General features: G+C 49.2%; 1 protein-coding gene across 1 annotated transcript in view; it reads left to right on the top strand.

The window, feature by feature from the left end:
* The window catches only part of Col15a1 (collagen type XV alpha 1 chain), a 101,078-nt gene that overhangs the window by 39,920 nt on the left and 36,130 nt on the right, over positions 1-25,028 (top strand). Inside the window, exons 6-14 of the mRNA XM_075967256.1 lie at positions 4,305-4,449; positions 7,887-7,996; positions 10,035-10,169; positions 11,107-11,259; positions 12,962-13,285; positions 13,691-13,819; positions 16,565-16,657; positions 17,717-17,842; positions 18,307-18,369. Of these exons, the coding sequence (XP_075823371.1) occupies positions 4,305-4,449; positions 7,887-7,996; positions 10,035-10,169; positions 11,107-11,259; positions 12,962-13,285; positions 13,691-13,819; positions 16,565-16,657; positions 17,717-17,842; positions 18,307-18,369 (1,278 nt within the window). The remainder of the gene's footprint in view (positions 1-4,304; positions 4,450-7,886; positions 7,997-10,034; positions 10,170-11,106; positions 11,260-12,961; positions 13,286-13,690; positions 13,820-16,564; positions 16,658-17,716; positions 17,843-18,306; positions 18,370-25,028) is intronic.

The following is a 25,028-nucleotide window of genomic DNA, read 5'->3' as shown; positions in this document are numbered from 1 at the left end:
GGACGGGTGGAGACAGGCAACTTGGGAATAGAGGGGGAAGCAGAAGAGGAAGAGGGTTAGTGCTTCTGCGAATACGATGTCACTTCTTCCTTCAAACCCCTTCAAGGAAGGTGGCATTATTCACTGTGCAGATGTAGAAATGGGTGCCAGGGGGAGGAGCAGATCTTCAGGGTCAGACAGTAACAGAGCCAGGATTCAAACCTCCTGAGCCTCTTCTCGTGTGTCTTAGTTAGAGTTTCTTTTGCTGCCAAGAAACACCATGACCAAAAAGCAAGTTGGGGAGGAAAGGGTTTATTTGGTTTACACTTCCATATAGCTGTTCATCATCGAAGGAAGTCAGGACAGGAACACAAATGGCAGGAACCTGAAAGCAGGACCTGATGCAGAAGCCATGGAGGGGTGCTGCTTACTGGCTTACACCTCATGCTTTGCTCAGTCTGCTTTCTTATAGAAGCCAGGACCGCCAGCCTAGGAATGGTACCACCCACAACGGGCTGGCCCCTCCTCTATCAATCATTAACTAAGAAGATGCCCTACAACTGGATCTTTTTTTAAAAATATTTTTATGGTTTATTTAACTTTTATTTTATATGCATTGGTGTGTGTCAGATCCCTGCAACTGGATCTTCAGACAGTTGTGAGCTGCCATGTGGGTGCTGGGAATTGAACCTGGGTCCTCTGGAAGAGCAGTCAGTGCTCTTAACCACTGAGCCATATCTCCAGCCCCCCCCCCCCCAGCTGGATCTTATGGAGGCATCTTGTCAATCGAGTTTCCCTCCTTTGAAACAACTCTAGTTTGTGTGTCAAGTTGACATAAGACTAGCTAGCACACCATGACATCAGGTACCGGGACTGATGGCCAACATCAGCCCAGAGAGGGTGTAATGGATCTCTGAGGACCTGGAGAAGTGATAAAGAAAAGTGTCTGGTGGTAGGGTGCCCTCAGAGTCTCTGGGACAGCTCATTCCTTCCCTTTCCAAGTTCTTGGGCACTTGGGAGAAGAGCTGTACGTCCAATCCTACCCAGAATAGTTCTTAGTCTTGGTGTCTCTGCCTACTGGCTTTAGCAAGAGACCTACCCTTTCCAAGACAGCTAGCATGGAACATGCCTACTTCATGGGTTAGTATGACAGGTGGACAAACTGCCTGGTCCAAACATACAAGTAGTCCTTGGCACACAGCAGTGATGGGTAAAAGCTGGTGGTGCCAACTGGCTGGCGAGTATTCCAAGAGGCCAGGGAGCTCTGGGCCAGACGCAAAGCAGCACACTGTGAGTTCCCTGTTCCTTTGGGACCCCCTCCTGCTTCTTCTGGTGTCTTGTTATGCCAACCCCCCCATGGCTGCCTTTTGCTCTAAGAGGATTCCCCTAGGCCCAGCCTTGATGGCCCCAACACTCACATGCAAGATGCCATCTTTAGAGTTCTTGTGTCCTTCTGCAGGTGTCCCACTACCTACACAGGTGGCTGGCTCACTCTCGAGACTCTGCTGCTCGGCCTTCAGTGGTATTTCAGACAGGGCTCCTGAGGTCTATTCTGTAGGAGCATGCCTGGAACAACCATGTTGTTGAGGCCACCCAGCCTGAAGGTGATGGAACCAGATGTTGGGCTATGGATGCAGAGTGTTCTCAGTCACTCTACCCTGAGGGCTTTATGGCTTTTCTGACAGTTACCCTTCTAGCACAGGGAATTCCCACCACCCCGTGGTCCCAGACAGTCCTTCCTTTTTCTGTCTGGCTTCTTTCTTAGTCAGAATCCCACTTCCCCATACCCAGCTTTTATAGCTTGCCACTCTTCAGGACACGGAGCCAAATGGGCAAAGTAACTGAACTAGAGGTGGCCTCCCTCTTCCCACTTCCCGTTTAGGGTCAGTGTCTTGGCTGTTCTGTGCCTGTCTCTCCGGCCATGTCTGCTGCTGCTCACATACCCTGGCATTTATGGAAACCTCATCTCTGACTGAGTTAGGATTGACATGGCTGTGCCTGTGAGTCCCCTGTGCCCAGCTGTGCGGGACTGACAGAGGCCTTTAATAAGGAGTCTCCAGGGCGGTTTCCCTGGATGTTCAGCATGTCTGGAGCGAAGAACAAGAACGCACATTGGCAGAGAGCTCTACGGGCGGGTAATTCCCAGCCCCAGCCAGGCCTCCTTCCAGCCACACCTAAGGGTTCTTGGCTTCCCAGACATACCATCTGGGACTTCCTCCCAACAGCCCCATGCAGTTCTGTTTGCCTGGAACCCCCCACTCCACCCCCACTCTTCCTTCCTTCTGGCAAATTCCTACCCATCTCAGGATCCAGGCCAAATCCTCCTCCCAGTGAGGCCTCTCCTGCCATGCTCCCTCTCAGCTTGTCCCTTGCTTCTGCTGTTCTGTGTCCCATGAAATAGGCTGCTGGGGTCCGGTCTGTGCCCCTCTGTGCTCTAGGGACCATGTATTCTTTATTTCTTTCTCAAGCCCCAGGATTTAGTTCCCAACCTGGCACTCAGTGGGTTCATAGAAACCTGTCTGCAGAATGAGGACATCGCATTGTGACCATGAGGGTCGTCAAAAAGACAAAACAAAACAAAACACCTCCCTAATACCCTGAAAATGTACCAAAGTCTTTAAATATCTCTACATCGTCACAGCCCACACTTGGTTCCTTGTCCATGTCACCTCTGAAACCATCAGCTATGTGCTCAAGATGAGATACTTTACTCTCTCCCCAGCAGCTCCTGGAAGTCTCAGCTTTCCCCAGAGCCAGGGCCCAGGTGGCTATGGCTGCCAAGATACGATTCACTGTTAGATTTTGGCTGAAAGGCAACTCAAGGACTCACCTAAGATCTCTTTGAGTAACAGCCCAGCTTGTTTCAGGCTTGTCCTCTTGTTCACCCAGCCTCAGCCTCTCCAGGTGTCTGTCCCCAAGCCCACATGCCTTACAAAGTACTCTTGCTTCCAGCTATTGGCTCCCCTGGAGGCTACATTTGCGCTTCCATGGGCTTTCCTAGCTCCATCAGGGACCCATGGGAAACAACTTCTTCCTGGACCCCTCACGGGGGAAGAAGGTGTCTATCCCAGGATGGGTCAATCCTAGCTGGGTTTTGCTGCTTTGCCTTGGGGATTCCCACTGTTTCAGCACCCCTGTCTAGCTCCTGCCCTTTGGGCTTTTTTGGTGTCCCACCCAGACCTCCTGGGCTGGACCTCAGCATTTCTAGTCTGGACTCTTCCGGCCACTTGCACCCTCAGTATCGTCCTTGTACCTACATCCAAATGGGTGCTGGGAATTGAACCTGGGTCCTCTGGAAGAGCAGCCAGTGCTCTTAACCACTGAGCCATCTCTCCATCCTCTGTAGAGCATCTCTTACTGCTGCATTGCATAGAGGAGAGAACTTAGGCCCAGTGAGGCTGTATGATTTATCCAAAATAGAATAGGTCAGTCAACTAAATACAAAGCAGGCATTTGACCCAAGTCTGACTGTAAGGACTGCATCACGAACTCTGAAGTCATAGGGCTTCTGACAGTCCTCCCAGTTATGAGGGATCGAAGGTCCACTGTTTGCACAGTAGAGTCTAACGTTAAGAAAGGAACCTGTTCTTGCTAGGATGTACCCAGAGTGCTGCAGTAACAAACAAGCCCTGAAACGGTAGCATTGTAACACAGCAGAGATGTGATCCTTTTCCGCAGTTAAGTTCAACACTAGGTGATTCCACTCAACCCTCCATTCTCCTCAGCAATCCCGAGCTTAGGAAAAGAAGAGACCAAATGCTGACAACACTGGGTCTCACGAACAGCCCTCAGCCTCTGGGACATTTAGGGCCAGCATTGAGTTTCCTGCCTGGACTTCCAATCTCCTTTATTTCCAGGTGTTGGGTTTTGTATCCACCCCCTTCCCAGCTGGTAAGACTGGTTAAGACCTCGCCTGGCTGTCAGAGCCTCGTCCTCTGTGCTGCTCTGGGCTGGATTTACAGGGTGTTACTCGTACAGCCCGACTCACTGACACAATGGCCCACACATTCCTGAACCCAGCATCTGCTCTGTGCTCTCTGGGACTCAGGCATCACAGAAGTGTGGTCTCTGATCTTAGAGACCTTAGTCTGAGATCAACAATATCTCCCTGGACAGTGAGTGGAGATGGAATTACATTCAGCGTGTACCTCTTTCAGGCCTGGGAGGTGTGATGCTGCCCGGAGACACAGCCAGCATAGGCATTCGGGATTATTCAGGATTCTGTGGATAAATCACTATGTTTTTTTTTAGTGCTTCACTGTTAGGTAAATCCCTTTTTACTTAAAAGATTCTTTTTAAAGTAAATTTCATTTTTCTCTCTTCAGCCTAAAGAAGCACATGCCAACCCCATAAGCACACCTCCTACTGCATCCTCTCCTGCTGAGGACCCGGAGCTTTCTGGTGAACCTGTGCCCGAGGGAACCCCAGAAACCAACTTGAGCGTCATTGGGCATAGCAGCCCCGAGCAAGGCGAGTCCTGACACATGCATGAGAGCGGTGGTCTACCACGGAGTGATCACCATGTGTGTACAGGGCTCCCCTCACCATCTCTTCACCCCTCAAGGGAAGAATGACACTCACACCCCTTAAACACAGGACCGAGCCACAGAGAAACTGGGTCACCTAGCCGAGACCACGCGACCCGAGAGGGGCAGAGTTAGCACTTGCTCTCCAATGTCTGGGCCTTTAACTTTCAGATTCCACCTCTGTTCTCCTGACAGGAAAGTTTATAATAATCATTACTGCCAATTGAGTACCTAGTCTGTGGCAATACCTTTCCATAACTCTCCAGTCCCACTGCGTGCCTTCTAGTCAATATGGCTAGCTGCAGTTTTACAGGTGGGAAGAGCCAGCCCTTGCAAAGGGGGCAAGCAGCAGGCCTATAAGCTCATAGCCTCATCTCAAAATCTTCACTTGACTTTGGATACAAGCTCTCTAGGTCTCAGGGGTCAGCTACCTGATGACCAGAGACTGGTATGGTCACCCAGCAGGCCAACGGAAGCCTAAAGAGAGTGTGGCTCCCCCGAGCAGCAGACTGACAAGCACCCCAGGCCCAAGAATACCACTTCCCAGAGGTGGTGACCTTTGCTTCAGCCAAGGCCAGAGCTCTGAGATGTAGGGGTAAGGTATTCTCCAGAAGCGATGTTCACCCAAAGCACCCATAGTAAGAATGGGTTGAGCCAACTTGACGTCATTCATCCACGTGACGGGAGGACCTAACGAGTTATGCCATGCTAATGGAGTCTTCACCATAGGAGCAGATTTCAAACCTGCCTCGGCCACTGCTTTGAGTACACGCTGTTCGTATGTGTGGGAAATACATTACCAATTCAGTCCAAAATACAGCGTGTGGTAGGACTGCAGGTGGTTTTGATTCTGTTAAATTTCTGCGTCTCCAATGTCGTTTACAGTAATAGTCACCCTTGTTCTCTTCGCTTCTGCCATCGGCTGATGAGAGTTATTTTAACAACAGAGCTTGGGGAGTCTGTGGACAAGACGTAGAGAATACTAGACTGGAAAATTATAAATAATTTAATAGAGTTACAATGGAAATACGGAGTTGTGGTAACGTGGCAGAGGGAAGCCGGGGAGGGGGAGTAGGAGGAGCTTGACAGAGCTTTGAAGACACCCTACTTGGTTGTCTATTTGCTGTGGGCCTGGGGCATGGCTGACATTGCAAGCCTTCTTAACCGTCCTTGCTGCCTGATGAGTGAGAGGGTGGGGCGCCCTGTATTTTCTCTGTTCCTGGCAATAGAGAAGCATTATCAATTGTGGATACTGGTGGGTGGATTGGGGCCTTTGCGTAGGGCAAGGGGTTCTTCCAGTCTAAGGAGGCAAGAGCCGAGTGGAGGTCGAGCCTCCCACCTGAGCCTCTCACCTGTACCAGAAACAGCTCTACTCCTCAGCTAGCAGACAGAAGGCCAAAAGGAAACCCTAGAACTTGTTCAAGTGTTCCTTTTCTTGATGAATAGACATCCCAGATGATGGAGAGAAGGTAGCTAGTGCTCTAAGTGCTGTTCTGCATGGGAAAAGCTCTCCATTATTGGAAGCATGTGTATTCCATGCTTGCTGACAGCACCTGCCCCATCTCTCTCCAGGGTGACCCTGGGGGCCAGTAGCTGCTTGCACAGCACCCCCTGGTGGTCAGAGCAGGGAGGACTCAGGCACGGGCCAATGTCAGACAGACCACTCCTGGAGTTCGGTGGATTTCACCTGAGGCCACACAGGATGAGCTGGAGAAATTAGGGCATATGTGACTGCTACATGCATGGAGAAACTCGGGTCTAGAGACAAGCCTGCCTGACTTACAAGCCCTTTGTAGCCACTACTCTCACAGTGACTTCACTTGTCTGCTGAACGGGGCTAATAATGCGAGACCTGGTGGCACAAGCCTGTAATTCCAACCAATTAGAAGATTGCAACAGGAATACACACGTCCAAGACCAGCTTACACTGCAGAACAAGTTCAAGATCGGCCTGGTCAACTTAGTGAGATCCTTTCTCAAAATAAAGATGTAAAAAGGGCTGGGGATACATTTCCATAACAGAGTACTTGTTGAGCTTGCATGAGAGAGATGAGGACACAGCCCATTGAGTGGGTACTTTGTAGCCAGTGTAAGATCCTAGGCTCAGTCTTCAACACTGCTAAAAATACTACCAATAATTATTAATAATTATTATTATCTTAAAGTTGTGATTAGAACAAAATACCTGCCTCGGGGTGTTATGGAGGAGGCTGAGAATGTGAAATTCTGGTCTTCCTAGAGAGACAGCTTGGCTCGCAGGATAACGGGCGTGCATTCATTTTAATGCCATCTCTTCTTTGCTTTAGAATTTGATTTGTCTTTTGACGCCCTCCCCACAGGTGTGCATGTGGTAACATTTCAGTCAATGTAGAGTTGTAGGAATAGCAATGACAACAGAAAATAATAATCTCCCCTTCTCTTTCCACTCCTATCATCTTGAAGAAGCCTAAGTTCAGCGCTGTGATTTAGCTGTGTATACATAAATACGCAGATGCCTACACAAATAATACGTATGCTAGGTAATAATGACTGCATAATGTAAATATCTAATAGAATAATCACATATGTACTTGTTGTAAGGAGTGACTTGTTTGTTCTCAGCTGCCTGGTAGCTCAGACCGAAAATAATCACACAGAAACTGTATTATTTAAAACACTGCTTGGCCCATTAGCTCTAGCTTCTTATTGGCCAAACACTTATAACTTAATTTAGCCGATTTCTAGTAATCTGTGTATGCCACATGGCTGTGGCTTACCCAGTAAAGTTCCCAACATCTGTCTCTGGTGGTGCTACATGGCTTCTCCTTGGCTCTGCCTCCTTTCTCCCAGCATTCAGCTTAGTTTTCTCTGCCTTGCTCTGTTCTACCCTATCAGGTCAAGCCAGTTTCTTTATTAACCAATGGTATTCCTAGCATACAGAGGGATACTCATATGTAGTCCTTTTTTCTGTTCATTGACTACAGAGCTCCAATGATAACAAATGTTTGTGAGTAACTTGCTATGTGCCAGGTGCTGTCCCCAGTATTTTTCCCACATCAGCTAGATTGAATGACGCATGATCCTCAGAATAATTTCTACTCAATGAGGTAGGAATTGTGATCTCCACTTGTAGATGAAGGAACTTGAGGCACAGGTTAAGCATTTGCCCTGAGTCCTATTCTGGGAAGGGCCAAAGCAGGATTCCAGACAGCAGGCAGTGCCAGAGTCCATAATGCCACCAGATCCTAGGCTCTTTCCCTGTTCTCTAGGCTGGCTCTTCCCTCTTGACACTGTATAATGGAATCATGGACACCTCCCCAAGTTACTAGGAAATGAGTGGCCTCATTCTCTTCCAAGACTGCAAAATGTAGTTTTTGATATCACAATTGTTGCTCCCTGTAGGGTCTGGTGAGATTCTAAATGACACCCTGGAGATCCGTGCTGTGGATGGGGACCCCAGTACTGATGGTGGTTCAGGGGATGGGGCCCTGCTGAATGTCACCGATGGTCAGGTGAGTGAGTGGTAAGTTTGATATAATGGCCTAATAGGAAACTCATTTGCTTATTTCAATTTGATGATGCTGAATGTCATCAGGACCAATGTCCCCAGGGTATAGAGGACAGTGGCCAAGCTTCAAGGGCACACCAGCATAGGTGGAGGAGAATCAACCCCAGCTTGCCTTCACCCATGCTTGGTGATGAATACTGGGTCCTCACCATGGTGACCCCCTAGCACTGGACCCTTAAGATGACACAGTCTCCTCAGAACATTAACTGTGGCCATGTCCACACTGTTCTTAGCAGGTGTCTTTCAAATCTACAAAGCCAGTTTGAGAAATGCTTGACTTGATAGGGCCACAGCTTCTCAACTCCAGCGTTTGTGTGCAAGTGTGAAGAGCCAAATGTGAAGCCCCTAGCACACCCATGTAAAAGCTAGGTGCAGTGATGAATACCTGTAACCCCAGTATGGATGGCAGGGGGACAGATACAAGGATCCTAGGGGCTCGGTAGTCATCCAGCCTAGATGAAGTGGCAAGTTCCAGATGTAGTGAGATACCCTGTGTCAAAAACAAAGTGGAGAGCCGTGGGGGAAGACAACAAATATGGTCTCCACAGATTCATGCATGTGTGAATGCACCCATATGCACAAGTGCATCCATACCCACCCCACCACACACATACACACACACTGACACACACATACACACACTTACACATACATACACACACTCACACACATACTCACATACACACACTCACACATACATACACACACTCACACACACTGTCTCTCTCTCACACACACTGACACACACATACACACACTGACACACATATATACACATTGTCACACACTCACACATACTGACACAATTCACATATACACACACTCACACACATACTGTCAAACATGCATACACACTTACACACATACACACTCACACACATACTGTCACACACACATACATACACACACTCACACACATACATACATACTGTCTATCTCTCTCACATACACTGACACACATACACACACTCACACACATATACACACACACTCACACATACATACACACACTCACACACACTGTCTCTCTCACACACACACTGACACACACATACACACACTGACACACATATATACACATTGTCACACACTCACACATACTGACACAATTCACATATACACACACTCACACATACTGTCACACAATTCACATATACACACACACTCACACACACTGTCACACACAGTCACACACACACTGACACATACACACACACACACACACACACACACACGAAACCTTAGAAAACAAAAATAAACATGCCCTCCCCACCCCTTTGTTTTGAAACAGGATCTGATCTCGTAACTCTGGCTGGTCTAAAGCTCACTAAATGGACCAAGCTGGTTCAGACTTAGAGAAATCTGCCTGCTTCTGCCTCCCGAGTGTTGGGGTTAAAGGTGTGCACTGTCATTTCCGGAAAGTTTGTCTATTTCTGTGACAGCTGCAGTCACAGCTGCTCTATTTCCCCATTCATTGTGGGACTTAAAGCAATCTTTTTATTGCTCAGAGGAAGCTATTCTATAAACCAAGAGAGAAAGGCATGTTAGGGCTGCAGTGGGCTGAGGAGGGCAGAGTGCTGCCTGCATGTGGCTGAAGCACCATGGAGAGAATGTCATTGTCCTTCTGTACAGGGGTGATCACAGGAGATCTGTGTATCTAGACCCAAGGCACAGAGCTGCAGCCAGCTGACTCAGGAGGCAACTGCCTATGGCCACAGGGTCTGCTAACAGATGTTAGCATGAAATGCAAGACATCTGTGCCTCAGAGATGTTTCTTATCTCCTGGCTTTTGCAAGCCTGGAACTGGTCTAAGACTGGAATGAAGTCACAAATATGGAGGTACCTACAGTCAGGAAGCTGCTGGGATGTCAGATGCCAGGGGGCATGTAGTGATCCAGATACTCAGTTCTCTCCAGCCATTGGCTTGTTGATCAGAGATAAGGGACTTGTTGCAGGGTCTCTCACTGGGCTCTTGTTTCTAGGTGTTATCAGCAACAATAGCTGGGGAGGCCAAGGTGCCTGTCACCACTACCCTGGAAGCAGAGATTAACAGTGCACCTACTGGGAACCCCAACCTGGCCATGACCACCCAGAACTCCAGGGAAGTGGCTACTTCGGTGAGTAACTTAGACACACATTTCAGTTCTCCTGTTAGGGGCTATCCCTGGTAGAAGCAGTTCCTAGCCTCCTGTTTGAAAATGCATGCAGGGGCTGCACTATGCAGAGTCCAGGTGGGCAAGAGCAACTGGCTGCAGAGGTATTCATTCATGGGAAAGGTTTGCAGAGAGCCATGCCACACCAGGCCCTGGTTCTGCTTGCCAGAGCTGATGGCCATTAGGATAGGCTGTGTTCCCAAGACACAGTGGTCAAGGGACAAAGGACTCCCAAAATACTCTGGGAGTGATCTTGCAGGTCAGAGAGGTAGAAGGTGAGCCTGGGGGTTTGAGAAAAGTAGCCAAGCAGATGGGATAGATGGATGTTACAGGTGGGGCCCAGAGACGACACAGGAAGTGAAGAAGTACGGGGTATCATGGGGTCAGCAGGGGACCCTGGTGTCAGCTGTAAGCTGGAGAGGTCGGGAGCATGACGGCTTCTGCTGGGTAGCATGGCAGCATCCAGTGAAGCGGCGGCCACTGAAGCATAGGAGAGGGTGGATTCAGATTCTAGAAAGATCACCCTGGCTTCCAGGTGGAGAAAGGATAGAGGACGCTGGCAGGCTGGATCCAGGTGCAGATGAGGAGGGGTGGCCATGAACCTGTCAGAGCTTTTCTAAAGCTCCAGTGAGTGACTCTGAGCAACAGTGGCAAGGGCCACTAAATGTGGGAGTTACTGATGTAGGGGAGCAGGAGGCAAGGAGCAGTCAGGTGATTGGCAGGTGTAGACCAGTGAGAGCAGAGGCAAAGGACGGGTCTTAGCTGTGCCTGCACTTTGAAGGTGAGGGAGGGACAGGACACAGGTACACGAGGGGCTTTGACTGTCTGTCCCCTAAAGCCAAGGACATGGACCAAACTGGTGGTCCACTAACCTGGACCTTTGGGATGTCTTTCCATTCAGGATCCAGAGAATGAGGAAAATCTAGCATCAGCAGCATCAGGGGATGGTGAAGTGCCCACCAGCACTGCTGGGGAGGCAGAGGCTGGCACCATGCCTACTTCAGGGCCAACTCTGTCCATGCTTACCCAGAAACCAAGAGGAGAGGTCACTCTGGTAAGTAGTGTGATGAGTTAGAATAGCCCTCTCAGCCTTACACTCAGGAAGCCCAGATGCCCTGGCCTGGGGTGTGTGCGAGCACCTCTGACCAATGCTCATTCAGAGGTGGGACTTGTCAGCCAGGACTGCTGCTTATATAGCTCAGACCGTGTGGTCCAGCAGGGCCTGAAGGGAGATGGGGATGCCCTGTGTGGTCAGAGGAGTAGGGAGGAGTCTTGGGGCTGTGTGCAGATTCTCTTGTCCCCACCAGCAGGGGCCAGGGACCAGGGACGGAAGGCGTGGCCTGTGAGTGAGGAAAAGAGGTTCTGGTGTTGTTGTGGGCTGTCAGGAGAAGGGAGGCAGGGTACAGACAGGCAGGCCAGACAGGGTAGAGGGAAAGGTCAAGCTGCCTGCAGTATAGAGAAGGCTGGACACACACGCCCCAGCTGGACACTGACTGATCCTGTCCCTGGGATAGCCCATGAAAGTCCTTTACACATCAGATTCAAACCCCATGTCCACCCCTGTGTTCCCACCCTATGTGAATAGGACAGTCCCTTCCCAGCAACCTCAAGTAGAATGACCTTCCTTCTTCCTCTGTCCCATATCCCATGAGAATGAGGTCCTGTTGCTTTTCAACCTAAATCTGCCATTCAGCAGCATAGGCCCTGAGCGGCCTCCCTTCCCAGCCAGGCCTTGCTCACACCCCACTGGAACCTCTCTCGCAAAACCTGCCTGGCTGCTCCCCCTCTTCTGGGATGGTTTGCTAACCTTGACCTACTGACCTAGCTCCCTTGAGAAGCCAAGCAAGGGTCTGATCACTGGCCTTCTTGGCTGCACCTGGGGCTTCTGTGTTCCTCACCTGAGCCCCAGCTTCCTACCTCAAGCTTTTCTGAGTTTTTTTCTGCCCTGCTGTCTTCCCACACCCCTCCTCTTTGCAGAGAGCCTCCCCCTCCCCTAGAACGTGCTTGGCTCCCTAGCAGATCAGGAGCCTGGTGGAGACAGGGCTTAGCAGCCCCCGCTTCCCAGATCTGCTTTGCTCCTTCCAAGTAGTAGGTGCTGGACAAATCGGCTGAGCAAAAGCATGAAGGCAGCTGGACCCACCAAAGCCAACAACCTACCTCCAAGCCCCTCACCGCGCTCGCTTTCCTGTCTGTAGCAAACTGCGCAGGTAGCCTTGTGGTTTGTTCTCGTATCCGCACAGGCTAGATACAGAATTCTCCAGGTCACCTGACTGTCACACAGATGATTTCAAAGACCCAAATGTCTCCCTTTCCTTCCCTTTCCTTTTCTTCTTAAAGACAAAGTATGTGTCACGGCAGGAGAAAACCGGGGACCGGACTCCAGTTCTACAAGTCCTAGTGTGACAGAGGCTGGAGCTCGGCCCTTAGAACAGGATAAAAGGGAGGGGGGCTACCTGCAGAGGGGATGAGCTCCCCATAGCTGGGAGGGTGTGAACTAAACCCAGATACTGACTGAACAGAGATATACAGGCAGATGGATTCCAGGGGAGGGGGGGGGTGTGACGATGTCCAGAGACCTGTACACTCAGTTACAGCTCCCCATTGAAGGAGAACTCAGGGAAGGCTGCAAAGGAACTGCTGAGATCTAGTGGTCCCGGTGGTTTCCTGTCTGTAGCATGTGCACAGCCCCCAAAAGGAAAAAATTGGGGGGGGGGGTGGAGATCCTATGACATAATCTGATATCAGTTCTATTTCAGGGTCCAAATGGTGAAGAATTGTTAACCCCAGCTGTGTCCAAGGTACCACTCGGTGCTTTTGAGGAAGAGGAAGCCAGCGGGACTGCCATCAACAGCCTAGATGCCTTCCCACCTACAGCGGCCCTTGAGCAAGCCAGCCAGGTCCCTACAGACGTCCAGAATGTTCCCACACCCACAGTGGCCCTTGAGCAAGCCAGCGAGATCCCTACAGACGTCCAGAATGCTCCCACACCCACAGTGGTCCTTGAGCAAGCCAGCCGGAGTCCTACAGATACCCAGGCCACTCTCACACCCACTGTGGTCCCTGAGCAAGTGTTTACTCCTGTAAGTCCCAACTGGCATCCTCTCTGACTCATGGGGGACAGAACGCTCAACACTCTGAACCAGGAGCCCTTAAGGTCCTCAGCAGAGGCGCACACAGCTTTGTCTCTGTTGTGAGTCCTCGGGAAATGCCAACTGAACTGAAATAAAAGACGGTGACAGAAGGAGTCAGGTGTTGGGTTTTATCCCAGTCGGCTACCTCCTAGTTTTGACTAAGAACTTTCCTATAGATCAGGATCCCATAGATGGGAGGGGTTTTTTTTTTTTGCATGACTGAGCTGGGTGTGAGCATGCCGGTAGGTAGGTAAGTGCTTTGACATTGGATTGCCATCACAGACACGACACCCGCAATCCTACAGCCTTGTGGGCTGGGGCCATGATGACCCCTCCTGTTGACCTCCTTTTCAGGCACCTGCTGGTGGAGAAGACTTGGTGGCCTCCACAGAGGACGCTGAAGAGGAGGGGTCTGGCAGCATACTCCCCAGTGGGCCTCCACTCCCCACACCCACAGTGACTCCCGAGAGGCAGATCACTCTGGTGAGTGTTGGGGCAGGGTGCGTGGACTCAGCTGGAAGATCTTTCAGTGTGGAGAAAGGCCACCGTGAGCTCAGGGTCGGTTCTCATCTTGGTTTGTAAAGACGATATTTGAGGGCTTTTGGCCTGAGGAACCCTAGGGGACTGCAGGTTGGGTAGGAAAAGGCAAGAAATGAATGTGGAGGGACCTTTCCGAGGCCTTCAGTTGCCTTTGTAATCACATCAAGGTTAGCAACGTCTCAGGTCATAAACAGTGAGTGTGGAACTCAGCAGGGTCTATAGAGACAGAGAACATGAATGGTGTGTGGACCTGCAGGGGCCCCTCAGCTGAGGGTCTGAGGCTGTCTGTGGTCCACTACTCGGAACCATCAGCCATCCTTTGGTTTCTTCAGGCAGGCTTCTGGTTTGCACAGGATGGTTGGGGAGTCGGTTGAGAAGATGTTCAGAACCATCTATGCACACGGTGCGGTCACCAGCTGAGGGGTGACCCTTTCTTTGTCTCAGAGAAGCAGGCCTGTGTGAATCAGGGAGCAAACTGCAAACCTGCATCAGGATGAAGATGGTTCTCAAGGAGAACCTCCTGTAGGCCACCCACCTCAGGGTGTCAGTTCCTACAGTGGCACTCTGAAAGCCATGGTTCAAGGTTCAGCCGTGTGACCCCTCAGATGCAACACTCAGTGACCTGCACTAAGGGGTTCAGAGATAGAGAATAGAGAAAACATAGTGAGAGGAGAGAGAGAGAGAGAGAGAGAGAGAGAGAGAGAGAGAGAGAGAGAGAGAACATATAAAGAATAGCAGGGTTATAAGGAGAATGAGTAGCTGTGGTGTGGGAAGGGAAGCCCATGAGCTGGAGGGAGTTTAGTGTAGGGGAGGTGCTGAGAAGGACCAGGATGCTAGCATGGACTCTGAAATGTGTAACAAGTGCATGTGATGCTGAGGGAGCCTGGAAACAGCAAGCCCTTTGAAATGCTAACAGGAGCCACAGTTAGCCATGTGTGCCTTCTGTCCAAGGTAAGGGAAATGGCTCCTTTTGTTAGAGGGAAACCAGCTTCACAAGTTCCTGAGGACTGCTGGCTTTTATCTAGCCACCAGAAGTCCTCCTACAGTCTAGGTGGGTTGCCTTTTGGAGTTTGGGGAATTGGAGTCTCCTTTGGACCTAACAATCATCTCTCAAGGGTCTTTTTGTCTCTGCCTCCCACCTTCTTTTTTGTTTGGTGTTTTGGAGAAACTGGACAAACCACCCTTGTATCCTTGAGTTTTCTGTCCTGAGAAGTTAGGTTGGTGGGGTCAGTCACCCTGGTGGTGGTGGAGGGGAGGGGTTGTGGTCGGGGAGTTGGATGTGCTTGCTGCTTCTGGGAAACTCTGTCCACATATGTTAGTGACCCTAAAACTGCATATTAACAACTAGAAGTTAACCACCACACAACTGCAACCAGGAATTTGGTTCTAAGAATCCTCCTCAATGGAGATAACTTGATAAGTAACAACGGATTTTATTTACTGGGATGTTAGCCTTAATATCTGCCCATAGTAGAAGAATTGGGTATGATTTAATTAACCAACAAAAAAGCTAATTAAAGTCTATTCAAATAATGGAACATTAGACATTATTAAAATTATTCTTATTTGTACTCAATGTTGGAGAAAATGCTTACCATATCATGCTAAGTGAAAGAAGATGGCTATAACTTCACGTGTATTGTGTGGTCTTAACTGTTAGGAAACACAGACTCTAGAAGGAAGCGCCCTTCCTAAATGTGAGCAGCGTTGTTTCGAGGTGGTGGGACTATAGGTGCTGTCAGATTCTTCGTGCACTTTGTTGCTTTTGCTATGGGACTGATAACTTTTACAGTAGGTTTTGTTTTATACTGGTGTTTGTTTTGTGTTTATAGTGCTAGAGGTTGAACATAAATCTCCTCCATCAGATGAAAGCAGCAACCTGATTGGGTCTCCTTACATCTACTACTACCCCTGTCTTATATACTGTTCTAATACCAAGGCAACTTATAAAGGAAGGCATTTAATTTAACTGGGTGCCTGCTAACAGTTTCAGGGGTTTAGCCTATTATCAGTATGGTGAGAAGCATGGTGGTGGCAGGCAGGCAGGCAGGCATGGTCCTGGAGAAGAAGGTGACAGCTTACATAAGAGCCTCGACTTATGGATCAAGAGAGATAGAGTCTGGACATGGTATAGGCTTTTGAAATCCCAAAGCCAACCTCCAATGACACATCTCCAACGAGGCCACACCTCCCAACCCTTCCTAAATGGTTCCACTAACTGGGGAGCTAGTATTCAACATATGAGCCTATGGAGTACGTTCTCATTCAAACCACCGTGCCTCCCTCTGATAGCCACAGGACAGTGACCTTCCTGCCCCAGCTCTAACCTGCAACCCTGATCCTCCTGGGACCTCTTAGTGGGGGCTCAGGATATACATTCTCAGTGATCAAATAAAGCCATATCCAAGCCTCATCTTCAGGGTGGTTTCACACCGGAGGCCACCTGGGAACTAAGGAGTTCCCTGGAGAAGAAACGGAAGGGATTAATAGGATGCTGAGACCAGGCCACCTGCAGGCTGAATGATGGGGATGCTAAGGCAGGACTCCCACTGGAAAGGGGAATAGAGGTGAGGCCAGAAGTTGGCCACAGACATTTTAAGGCTACCGAATTGGGAGCACTTGAAACGGCATGGCCTTCTGTAGAGACTGGTGCCTGAATCTCCTTGTGGGAATTTCTTTTTTCTGCAGGTAGGAGAGGAAACTGAAGGCTCTGGCCCTGTTTTGGACTCAGATGTGGGCTCAGGCTCTGGAGACTTTATGGGCAACGAGGATCTGTTGAGAGTGAGTATTAGGGGTGCTGGGGGCTGGTGTTGGGGACCCGGGAGGGAACGTCGTGGGGTCAGGCAACCAATGAAAGTAGACAGGTCCTTAGGGACTGTTTCCTGGAGTCTGTGGGGATCATCATACATTTCCCCTTTATTTTCACGTTTGACATTTCCGTCTCATTTTAGCCAAGTGCGAGCCTAGATTTGCATTGAAATGTCTCTCTTCTCCACCCTCCTCCTTTCTCTGGAAGCTGCTCCTATCTCTTCATAGCAAGTTTGTTCACTGACCTTCACTTCTACCCATGACTCTCACCCTACCCTTTACCTATGAAAGACTTACCCTGGTCCCTTCTCTGTTTGGATAGTATTTCATGGTAAGTTTCCAGCGTGAAACCCTCCCTGGCCCCCAGTCTGCTCTTGGCCCATTCTTGGTGCCTGTGATACGTCTGGCGTGCCCTAGGCTGGCTTTACTAGTCCTCTCTAAATTACCCACAGGGGAGTGTGGCTGGTTCTCCATGTAGCTCTTGCTCCATCCTTGGGCCCAGGCCTCTCTCCAGCCCTTCCCCTGAGCCGCCATGCTGTTCCAGCTTGATGCTCCACTTAGCTGGGCTCTGTGGTATGAAAGCCCAGTGGATCTACCAGGAACAGTCTGGGCTGGTGAGACCCAACAGCCAGCAGGAAGCTGGGGAAACAAGTCCACTTTGGAAAGTGTTTTAAGACGAGGTCAAACACAGGCTGTTTGGCTGACCTTACAGTCAATTAGAAAGCAGAATTATCCGGGGTTCCTCTGGGACTCCAGCTCATTGGTTCTTTATCGTATACGCCATTGAGGAGAAAGCCTGGTGTGAGCTGCTTGGAAAACCTTACATTCCAATGCCAGCTCCACTGCTTTTCAGCTGTGTGTATGATTCCTTGAGTTGTGTTACCTCATTGAGCCCCAGTTGCTCCCTTTGCAAGGTGGGAACCCCACTCTTTCCTTATGGGAGTGTTACGAGGATTGGAAAGGAGGTTAAACGAAAAAAAAAAACTTCGTGTATTCACCCTCCCTCATTACTTTCAACACACTGTTTTTCAGGGTCCTCCGGGCCCCCCAGGCCCACCTGGATCACCCGGGATTCCAGGAAAACCAGGAACGGATGTTTTCATGGGACCCCCTGGCTCTCCTGGAAAGGATGGAGCTACCGGTGAGCCAGGACCTCCGGTGAGCAACCAAAGCCTCCTTCTTCACTCTGTGCTTGTGGGGCTTCCTTTCACAGACAGATTACAGACCCAGCACCACCCAAGGTTGGGGACCAAAATCTTCCCCTTCTGGGTCATTTCTGAGACTCCACGGAAGGACAACCAAGAACATGCCTGATGCACCGCTTTCCTGATTCATATGGGGGGGGGTAGGAGTGCAGGCTCATGGAGATTTCAGAACCTGCCACAGGACACCAGTGTTAGACCTGGTGTGGGAAAGCCTTGGAGACCATCTGGTCCTGTGCTACTCCTGATGTCCTCCTCCTCCGAGGAGACTCAGAGAGCAGAGGATGCTTGTCTTGGGGCACCAGCAGCTAGCCCTGTGCTCACTGGCCTCCTGTCCGCTCATCCTTCCCTCCTTCCTAGGTAGGGTTTTGTGTGGTCTTTAGCAGCCATGCTGTGGGCTGATTGTCATGTGTTCCGCAGGGCCCCGAGGGACAGCCTGGACCTGATGGAGCCTCTGGCAAGCCTGGGATGAAAGGAGAGAAGGTATGGGGATGGTATGAGGTCCCAACATAGGGAGCCAGCCTGGCCACTCTCCGACCTCTAACCTGAGTTTGTTCTCTGTTATTCTCTTTGGTCATCTCTATTGGATGTCCATCCCACCATTGGGTTCGGTTCACAGTTTTCTCATCTGTTTCTCCTTCCCATTCCTGTATGCCCTAGCATCAGTGAATGGCACTGCCGCCATCCACCCTGGGGCCTGTCTTCCCAGGCTCCATCTTCTCGTCCCTTCCTTGTCATCACTGGCCAGTTGTCAAGAGTGACTTCCATACCTGTGACCGTTCTGTGCATCCCAACCAGACATCTCTTTCTGCCTACCATGTAGCATTAGGACCCTCACTGATGTCCTTTCTACCCACAGTCACCCCCCTATGCCCACCCACCTTCATGTAGTGGGCACTCCCTGGCTCCTGAGAAAATGCTAATGGCACTCTGTTGCCACTAAAGCCCTAATGCCCATCTTCATTAGCACCAGCTGTCTCCACAGCGCAGAGCCCACTGCTCACTGCTCCAGCTCAGAGCAACAAGCCAGTTGCTGCGTGCTCCTCTTTGCCAGCTTCTAAATCTGCATGTGTTATTCGCCTCGTCTGGAATGCCATGTCTCTTTGTCATCAAGGCCCAGTTCAGATACAGAGACTCTCCTTTATCCTAAGCGTTGTGTTGCAAGACTCCTCCCCACACATACAGATTATGTTCTTTGTGTGTTTGTATCCATTTAATTTCTAAGTTAAGCACAACAAAAATTAGCTGCAATAACTAATAATACAATAGAACAATCGTAACAATATAACAAAATCACTAGCATCACTTCTCTTCACTTTGGAGTCATTATTAAGTAAAACAAAGGTTAAGGAACGGGTGGATGATTCCATACTTGGTTTGATAACAAGGTGGCAGCTAAGTTACTGGTGGGTGGGTAATGTGCACAGCGTGATATGCTAGACCAAGGAATTGCTCGTGTCCTAGGATGGATGGAGCAGGAAGCTGAAGGATTCCATTACGCTCTTCAAAATGGTGTGTAATATCAACCTTGTGACTTGCTCATTTCTGGAATTTTCCATTTAATAATTTCAACCTGTGGCTAACTGAAACCACAGAGTAGAACTGTGGATAAGGTGAGGGGGACCCTGAATGTCTTCCTCCTCGTCCTTTCATTTGGGGTTAGTATTTTGTTTGAGGTCTGTTGAGGCAGGGGCATGCTACACAGCTGGGGTATGCCTCAAACTTGTGATTCCTCTCCCGAGCACCTAGCGCTAGGGTTATAGATGTCACGTACTGCCCGACTTCTCTCAACTCTTCCAGCACCCGTCCTCCTTCCTCTTTCTGTCAACATGCGGTAAATGTCACTGAGAACTAACCAGTGACACAGAAGATGCTAGCCAGCCTGTGTACTCTCATCCTATCCTGCCATAGAGTGGAAACAGCCTTTCAACTGGCACAGGCCTCTATTAGTCTTTTATGAAGAAGTGGGTTATTCTTCAAAAACCATTTTAAGTTACCGTTTCTGTTAGCCTGCTTTCAGTCTTTGTTGGCAGGTCTGTCTGCCTACTGTCTATGCTAGTGCTCCTGGGAGAAGGCAATTCCTGCCCCTGCAGCCTTCCCAGCCAAAATGAGGACAAGTCTCTTTCTGCAAAGAGAGATAATAAATGTTTTTAAAAGGCAGTTTGCACTAGGGATGCACTAACAGAGTGAATGAGGGTTCGAGGCACCCACTGGATAGGAGGCTGGGCCCCGGGCATCACCTCTATGAACATGTTTGAAGTACTTCCTTCCAGGACACCCTGGCCACTCAATCCAAGCCAGTTTCCACCAACTTAATGGAAAGAGTAGTCTGATTTTGGTTGCAAATGAACTTCTCAGAAAAAGACTCAACTGTGAGATTTTAGGGAACTCATCTTATGCGAACCGACGGTTTTGTAAGAAATCTAGGTCTGCAGGAAGTGCCGCCAACCCACACTTACCTTGCCAGCGCCTCCAAACCAGAGGCTGGTCCTCCCACACTGTCTGTGCCTGAAGACACCCGTGTGCTGCTTCTGCTGCAGCTGCAACTCATAGAGCTCATAGAGCAGCAGGCAGGAAGAGTGGCCCTGCCCTGGGTTACTGCTGGGATCAGTTTTGCTGGTTTATCCCCGGGGGCTTGTTAAGAGGCCCCATGTTGTGCCGGGTACATGGACTGCTTTTGGATTAAGCAAAAGCAGATTCTAGAAGGACTTGCACTTTTGCATTTGGAGAGTTGAAGGGCAACCAGACAGTCATAAACAAGTGTCTTGGGACCCTTATGAGAATGAGGACCAGTGATACATTTGACCCCATCTCCTGCCAGGGTCTGTTGTGACCTACATAGCTTCATCAATAAGGCCTAGACAGTGCCTCCCATGGTTGGATAGACTGAGCTGTAGGAAGTTTTTTTTCATGCTATTTGCCAGGCACACAGAACAGCCCAGGCAATTATCTCAATGTGTGTGTGTGTTCTTGTTGCGAGAACCCATGGAGTCCCATGCAGCCCAGGTTGACCTCAAACTCTGTAAAAGCTGAGGATGACCTTGAATGTTAATACCCCTTTTTATCCCTCCCAAATACAGGATTTACACGTGTGCACTCCCATGCCCAGCTCAAAGTGAGGCCCCTCCCCTACACATAATGAATAAGACTTGATTTACTTGTCTGGGAAATTTAATACACTTATATATAACCATCATTATCACACACGAACCTGTCATCAAGGGTGGTCAGTAAGAATGTATCCAGTAGATTATTTATGATGTTTAGTATAAATAGAAGTATCTTTTATTTTCCCCACACTAAGTTGAACTGACACCTTTATACCAGGCAGAAGGAGATGGAAGTGGCCTACTTTCCCAGCTGCAGAGCACATCTGGTAGGGAAGTTGAAGAGCCTGCTAGAGAGCAGGGTCCTCAGACAACACTGCTTTATACACTGCAGCTTCTGCTCCCAGCTTTGCAATGACTGAGGGCATGGAGTCGTCAGGATCCAGGGCATTCAAGTTATTCCTCAGCCTTAGAAGGTTCTGAGATACCCACACAGGAAAAGTCTGTCCTCTGAAGTTTTCTCAACTACCCAGAATCGATGGGGAACCTTGAACTCCCAAGAACTGTCTCATAGTAATCTCTCTGGGCTGGAAATGTCACTGTAGACCCAACTTCTGTCTTTTCGTGAGTTAGAAGAGAAATTTGATGACATCATCACCACTGTCCCCATCTCTTAGCAATCCCAATCTGCTTTGGAACGTGGTTCATGTCACAACATCAGGGTACCCTTGAGGACTCTGAGCATCGTGCTGCTTTTGCCCAGAATCCAGAAACCAGCTGTGTTTGAAGTCCAGCACATCACAGTATTGGCTTGGCTTCTGTCTTCTCTCTTTCACTAGCAGCTGGCTTTGGCACAACATTTGCATGCCAGGCTTCTATGAAACCAAAGAGATTGAAGTCTGTAGGGGCTCATGAGATGAATTTATTACTAATACTAACTCCATGAACAAATTCAGCAGACAAACCTGAAAAAAAAGAAGAAAGGCTACATATCTGCTGTCTCCTTCTGTGCTCCTATATATTGACATCTTGTAATGCCTTTGATAATTTAGTTTACCACAGTTAGTCAGAATTGCTAATGACTTATGTTCGCCTTCTTGTGCTGTGACAGAACACCTGAGAAGAGGTGGGAGGGTTTGCTTTCAGATTTAGAGAAGTCAGCTCGTAGTGGTGGGAGCCCATGGTGGGGCAGAGAGAGGTCAGAGGCTCAGGCCATCATGGTGGGAGTCTGTGGTGGAGCAGGTGCAAAGCAGCTCATGTTGGCCAGAAAACAGAGTGCATGCCTGAGCTAGGAGCTCTCCTTTTTCTACTTCTGTTCCATCTGAACCCAATTCAGGCTGGCATCCCCTCCTTATTTAATGCCCTCTGGAAACACCATTACAGACATGCCCGGAAGTATGCTTTGCTGATCTCAACACTGCCAGGCCAATCAAGCTGACAGTCAAGATTGATCAGCACAAATTCTAAACTACAGGCCAGGCATGGTAGTGCACACCTGTATTCCTAGTGCTGTGGAGGAAGAAACAGGAGGGTCTCTAAAAGTCTGAGGCTAGCCTAGTCTGCATAGTGAGTTCCAGGTCAGCCAGAGCTACATAATAAAACCTTGTCTCAAAGCGGAAAATATATATATATTTTTAAAATTCTGAACTATGATCTTGTGACACAGAGCCCTATTGTGACTCATTCTGCTGCGGAGGGTGAGCCTATACAGTTTCCCACTCATAACCCCGTGGCTCTACTAGGTGGAGTTCCAAGAAAGTGCCTAGACTCGATGCACCCAAATTCCTTCCGGCTAAGGAGTGGCGTGTGCTACTGCCCCGTTTCGGAAGAGCAGATTATTTCCTCAACTACTTATTAAAGCTCTCAATTTTCACCCTACTCACTCATGAACATTCTAATGGGTTAGAGTCTTCCGTCCCCTGACTAAACTGCTCATATTCCAAACTGCTGGCCCCCATACACGTGAGCCGTGAACCGGACATAAGCCCTACCTTCTCAGCATGTTCAAGCTGTGTTAAAATAATCAGAGAGAAAGATCAGGGACTCAGATGGCTTCTAGAACTTCCTCTCACCCTGCTACAAGGTGCATTTGGCTTAAACAGACTTGGAAAGTAATGGAAAACAATGCAGTTTCCCACTTCGTGATAATAATTCTATTTAATGGCATCAGTTGGAAGCACAGCTGAATGCCCTCAGAGATGGGGCAGTTTTAAATGTGATTATAAGATCTCTGCTGCTGGCTTGATGTGTGGCTAGAGGTAGATACTTTTCTTAAGGAGGGGCTGAAGCCAGTTGTATGCAAAGTCTAACTGCTCATGCCCAAGAGGAATAGAATTAAGAGAGACCGCAGCCTTGACTTTTAGCAGCTCAATAGGAACCCAGTACTGGAGTCATGTTTCTGCCCCAGGTAGAAGGTCCCACTCAATTGCTCAGTTTTCCTGTGTTGGTTCCCAGGGTGGGCCGGGATGGGGGTGATGGCTCTGGTCATGGCTACTTCCTCTGCTTTGAGTTCCATTTCCTTCTGCATCCCTGGTGGCTCCTGGGCTAGGGAGGCACCAGGGGTTCTGCCAGGCTGCCTAGGACCAGCTACCGAATGATCTGGGTGTACAATTCGGTGCACTCCAGCACGCTCTCCCTGCCTGGAGTCTGGTGCCTCCTCCGACAGGTCCAATGCTTTTCCTGCACTGTCCCCATCATTAGCCCAAGGACTGAGCAGGGTCTCCCAACCAAGGAACTATTATTGAGATGTGGAACCTTGTCCTCATGCCTCACACAGACCAGGCACTTGTCTTCATCCCAACACTCCTGGACAGCCCTCACCAGAGAATCCTGAGCCTCACACAGGGAGCCCCCTGGGGCCTGAAGAAGACTATTGCAGTGGCTGAGCAGAGAGCCTGGGAAGAGGGAGAATGGCTGTCTGGGTGTATGGGTGGCTTGTCTCAGTGCCGGGCTTCCCAGGGTTGCTCTTACTTTTGTTGGTCATCTGAAGAACTTTGTTTAGGCTCATCTCCAGCAAGCGTTCCCAGAGCCAGCTGGAAAGAACCTGAGAATTATTCAGTTCCTGGCTTCCTACCTGTGTCTTGGCCAAGCCACTGGACGAGGAAGTGTGTCGGACTCAGACGGAAGGAGAGAAGTCCTGCCTTAGGCAACCTTTTGAGTGAATGTGTAGTTCCAAAAGCAGTCACCTTTCACTGCTTCCCACATCCTGCACTTCCTCCTCAACTATTCTTGCAGGACCGTATCCCTGTAGTGTTTTCAGAGCGGGTCTGTGCAAACTTTCTAGATTTTGGCTGCTTAAAATTCTCCTTTTAGCCTAATGTGCAGATGCACGCTTTTAACTCTAGCACCCAGAAGGCAGAGGCAGGTGGATCTCTATGTGTTTGAGGCCAGCCTGGTCTAGATAGAGAGTTCCGAACCATAATAATGACATCGTGTTTTATTTAGCAGTGTGTGCAATTTTAAATTTGAAACCATTTGCCCCTGAGATTTGAAGGTAGTCTCGCTGTTTTCTGGGACAGATTTAGCTGCCATGCTCAACCTACCTAAGGCCATCTGTCTTTTCCCTTTGGCAAATTTCAGGAGTCCTTTTTTTTTTCTTGACGTATTGAAATCCCCATGTCCTGTCACTGGATAGGATTCTTTAAAAGATGTGTTCTCCCATTTGGTACTCACTAGCCTTGGGTGGGGTGTTGTTTACTCTGGAGCCCTCTGGATTGTGGTGCTTTTGTTTCCTGGTTTTCCAGAAGTGCTCAGTTAGAGCTCCTCTGCCTTCTGCCGAGGTCACGTGCAGGGTTGTCCAGTTACTGCCCTCTCAGGCTGCTTTCTCTGGTCTCTTTATTTTTTTATTCTATTTGATCAGATATCGGAATTCCTGCCTATCCTCTGAGCTCCATTTGGTCATTCTTTCTGGGTCTTTTATTCTTTTGTACTGCCTTTTGGAGCAATTCTGTAGCCTGGTCTTTGGTTTTCTCTGTTAATTTTCTCTTTGGGATATATCTCTTTTATTCCCATAGAGTTCTTCATTTTTAACCATGATATGTTTTTATATCCATGGCTCTTAACTGGCTCTTTTTCATACCCATTATTCTGAGATAA

The sequence above is a fragment of the Microtus pennsylvanicus genome, chromosome 3 (genome assembly GCF_037038515.1).
Source record: "Microtus pennsylvanicus isolate mMicPen1 chromosome 3, mMicPen1.hap1, whole genome shotgun sequence".
NCBI lineage: Eukaryota > Metazoa > Chordata > Mammalia > Rodentia > Cricetidae > Microtus > Microtus pennsylvanicus.
The sequence above is the reverse complement of the archived record's forward strand: the minus strand, read 5'-3'. Positions and strand labels throughout refer to the sequence as shown.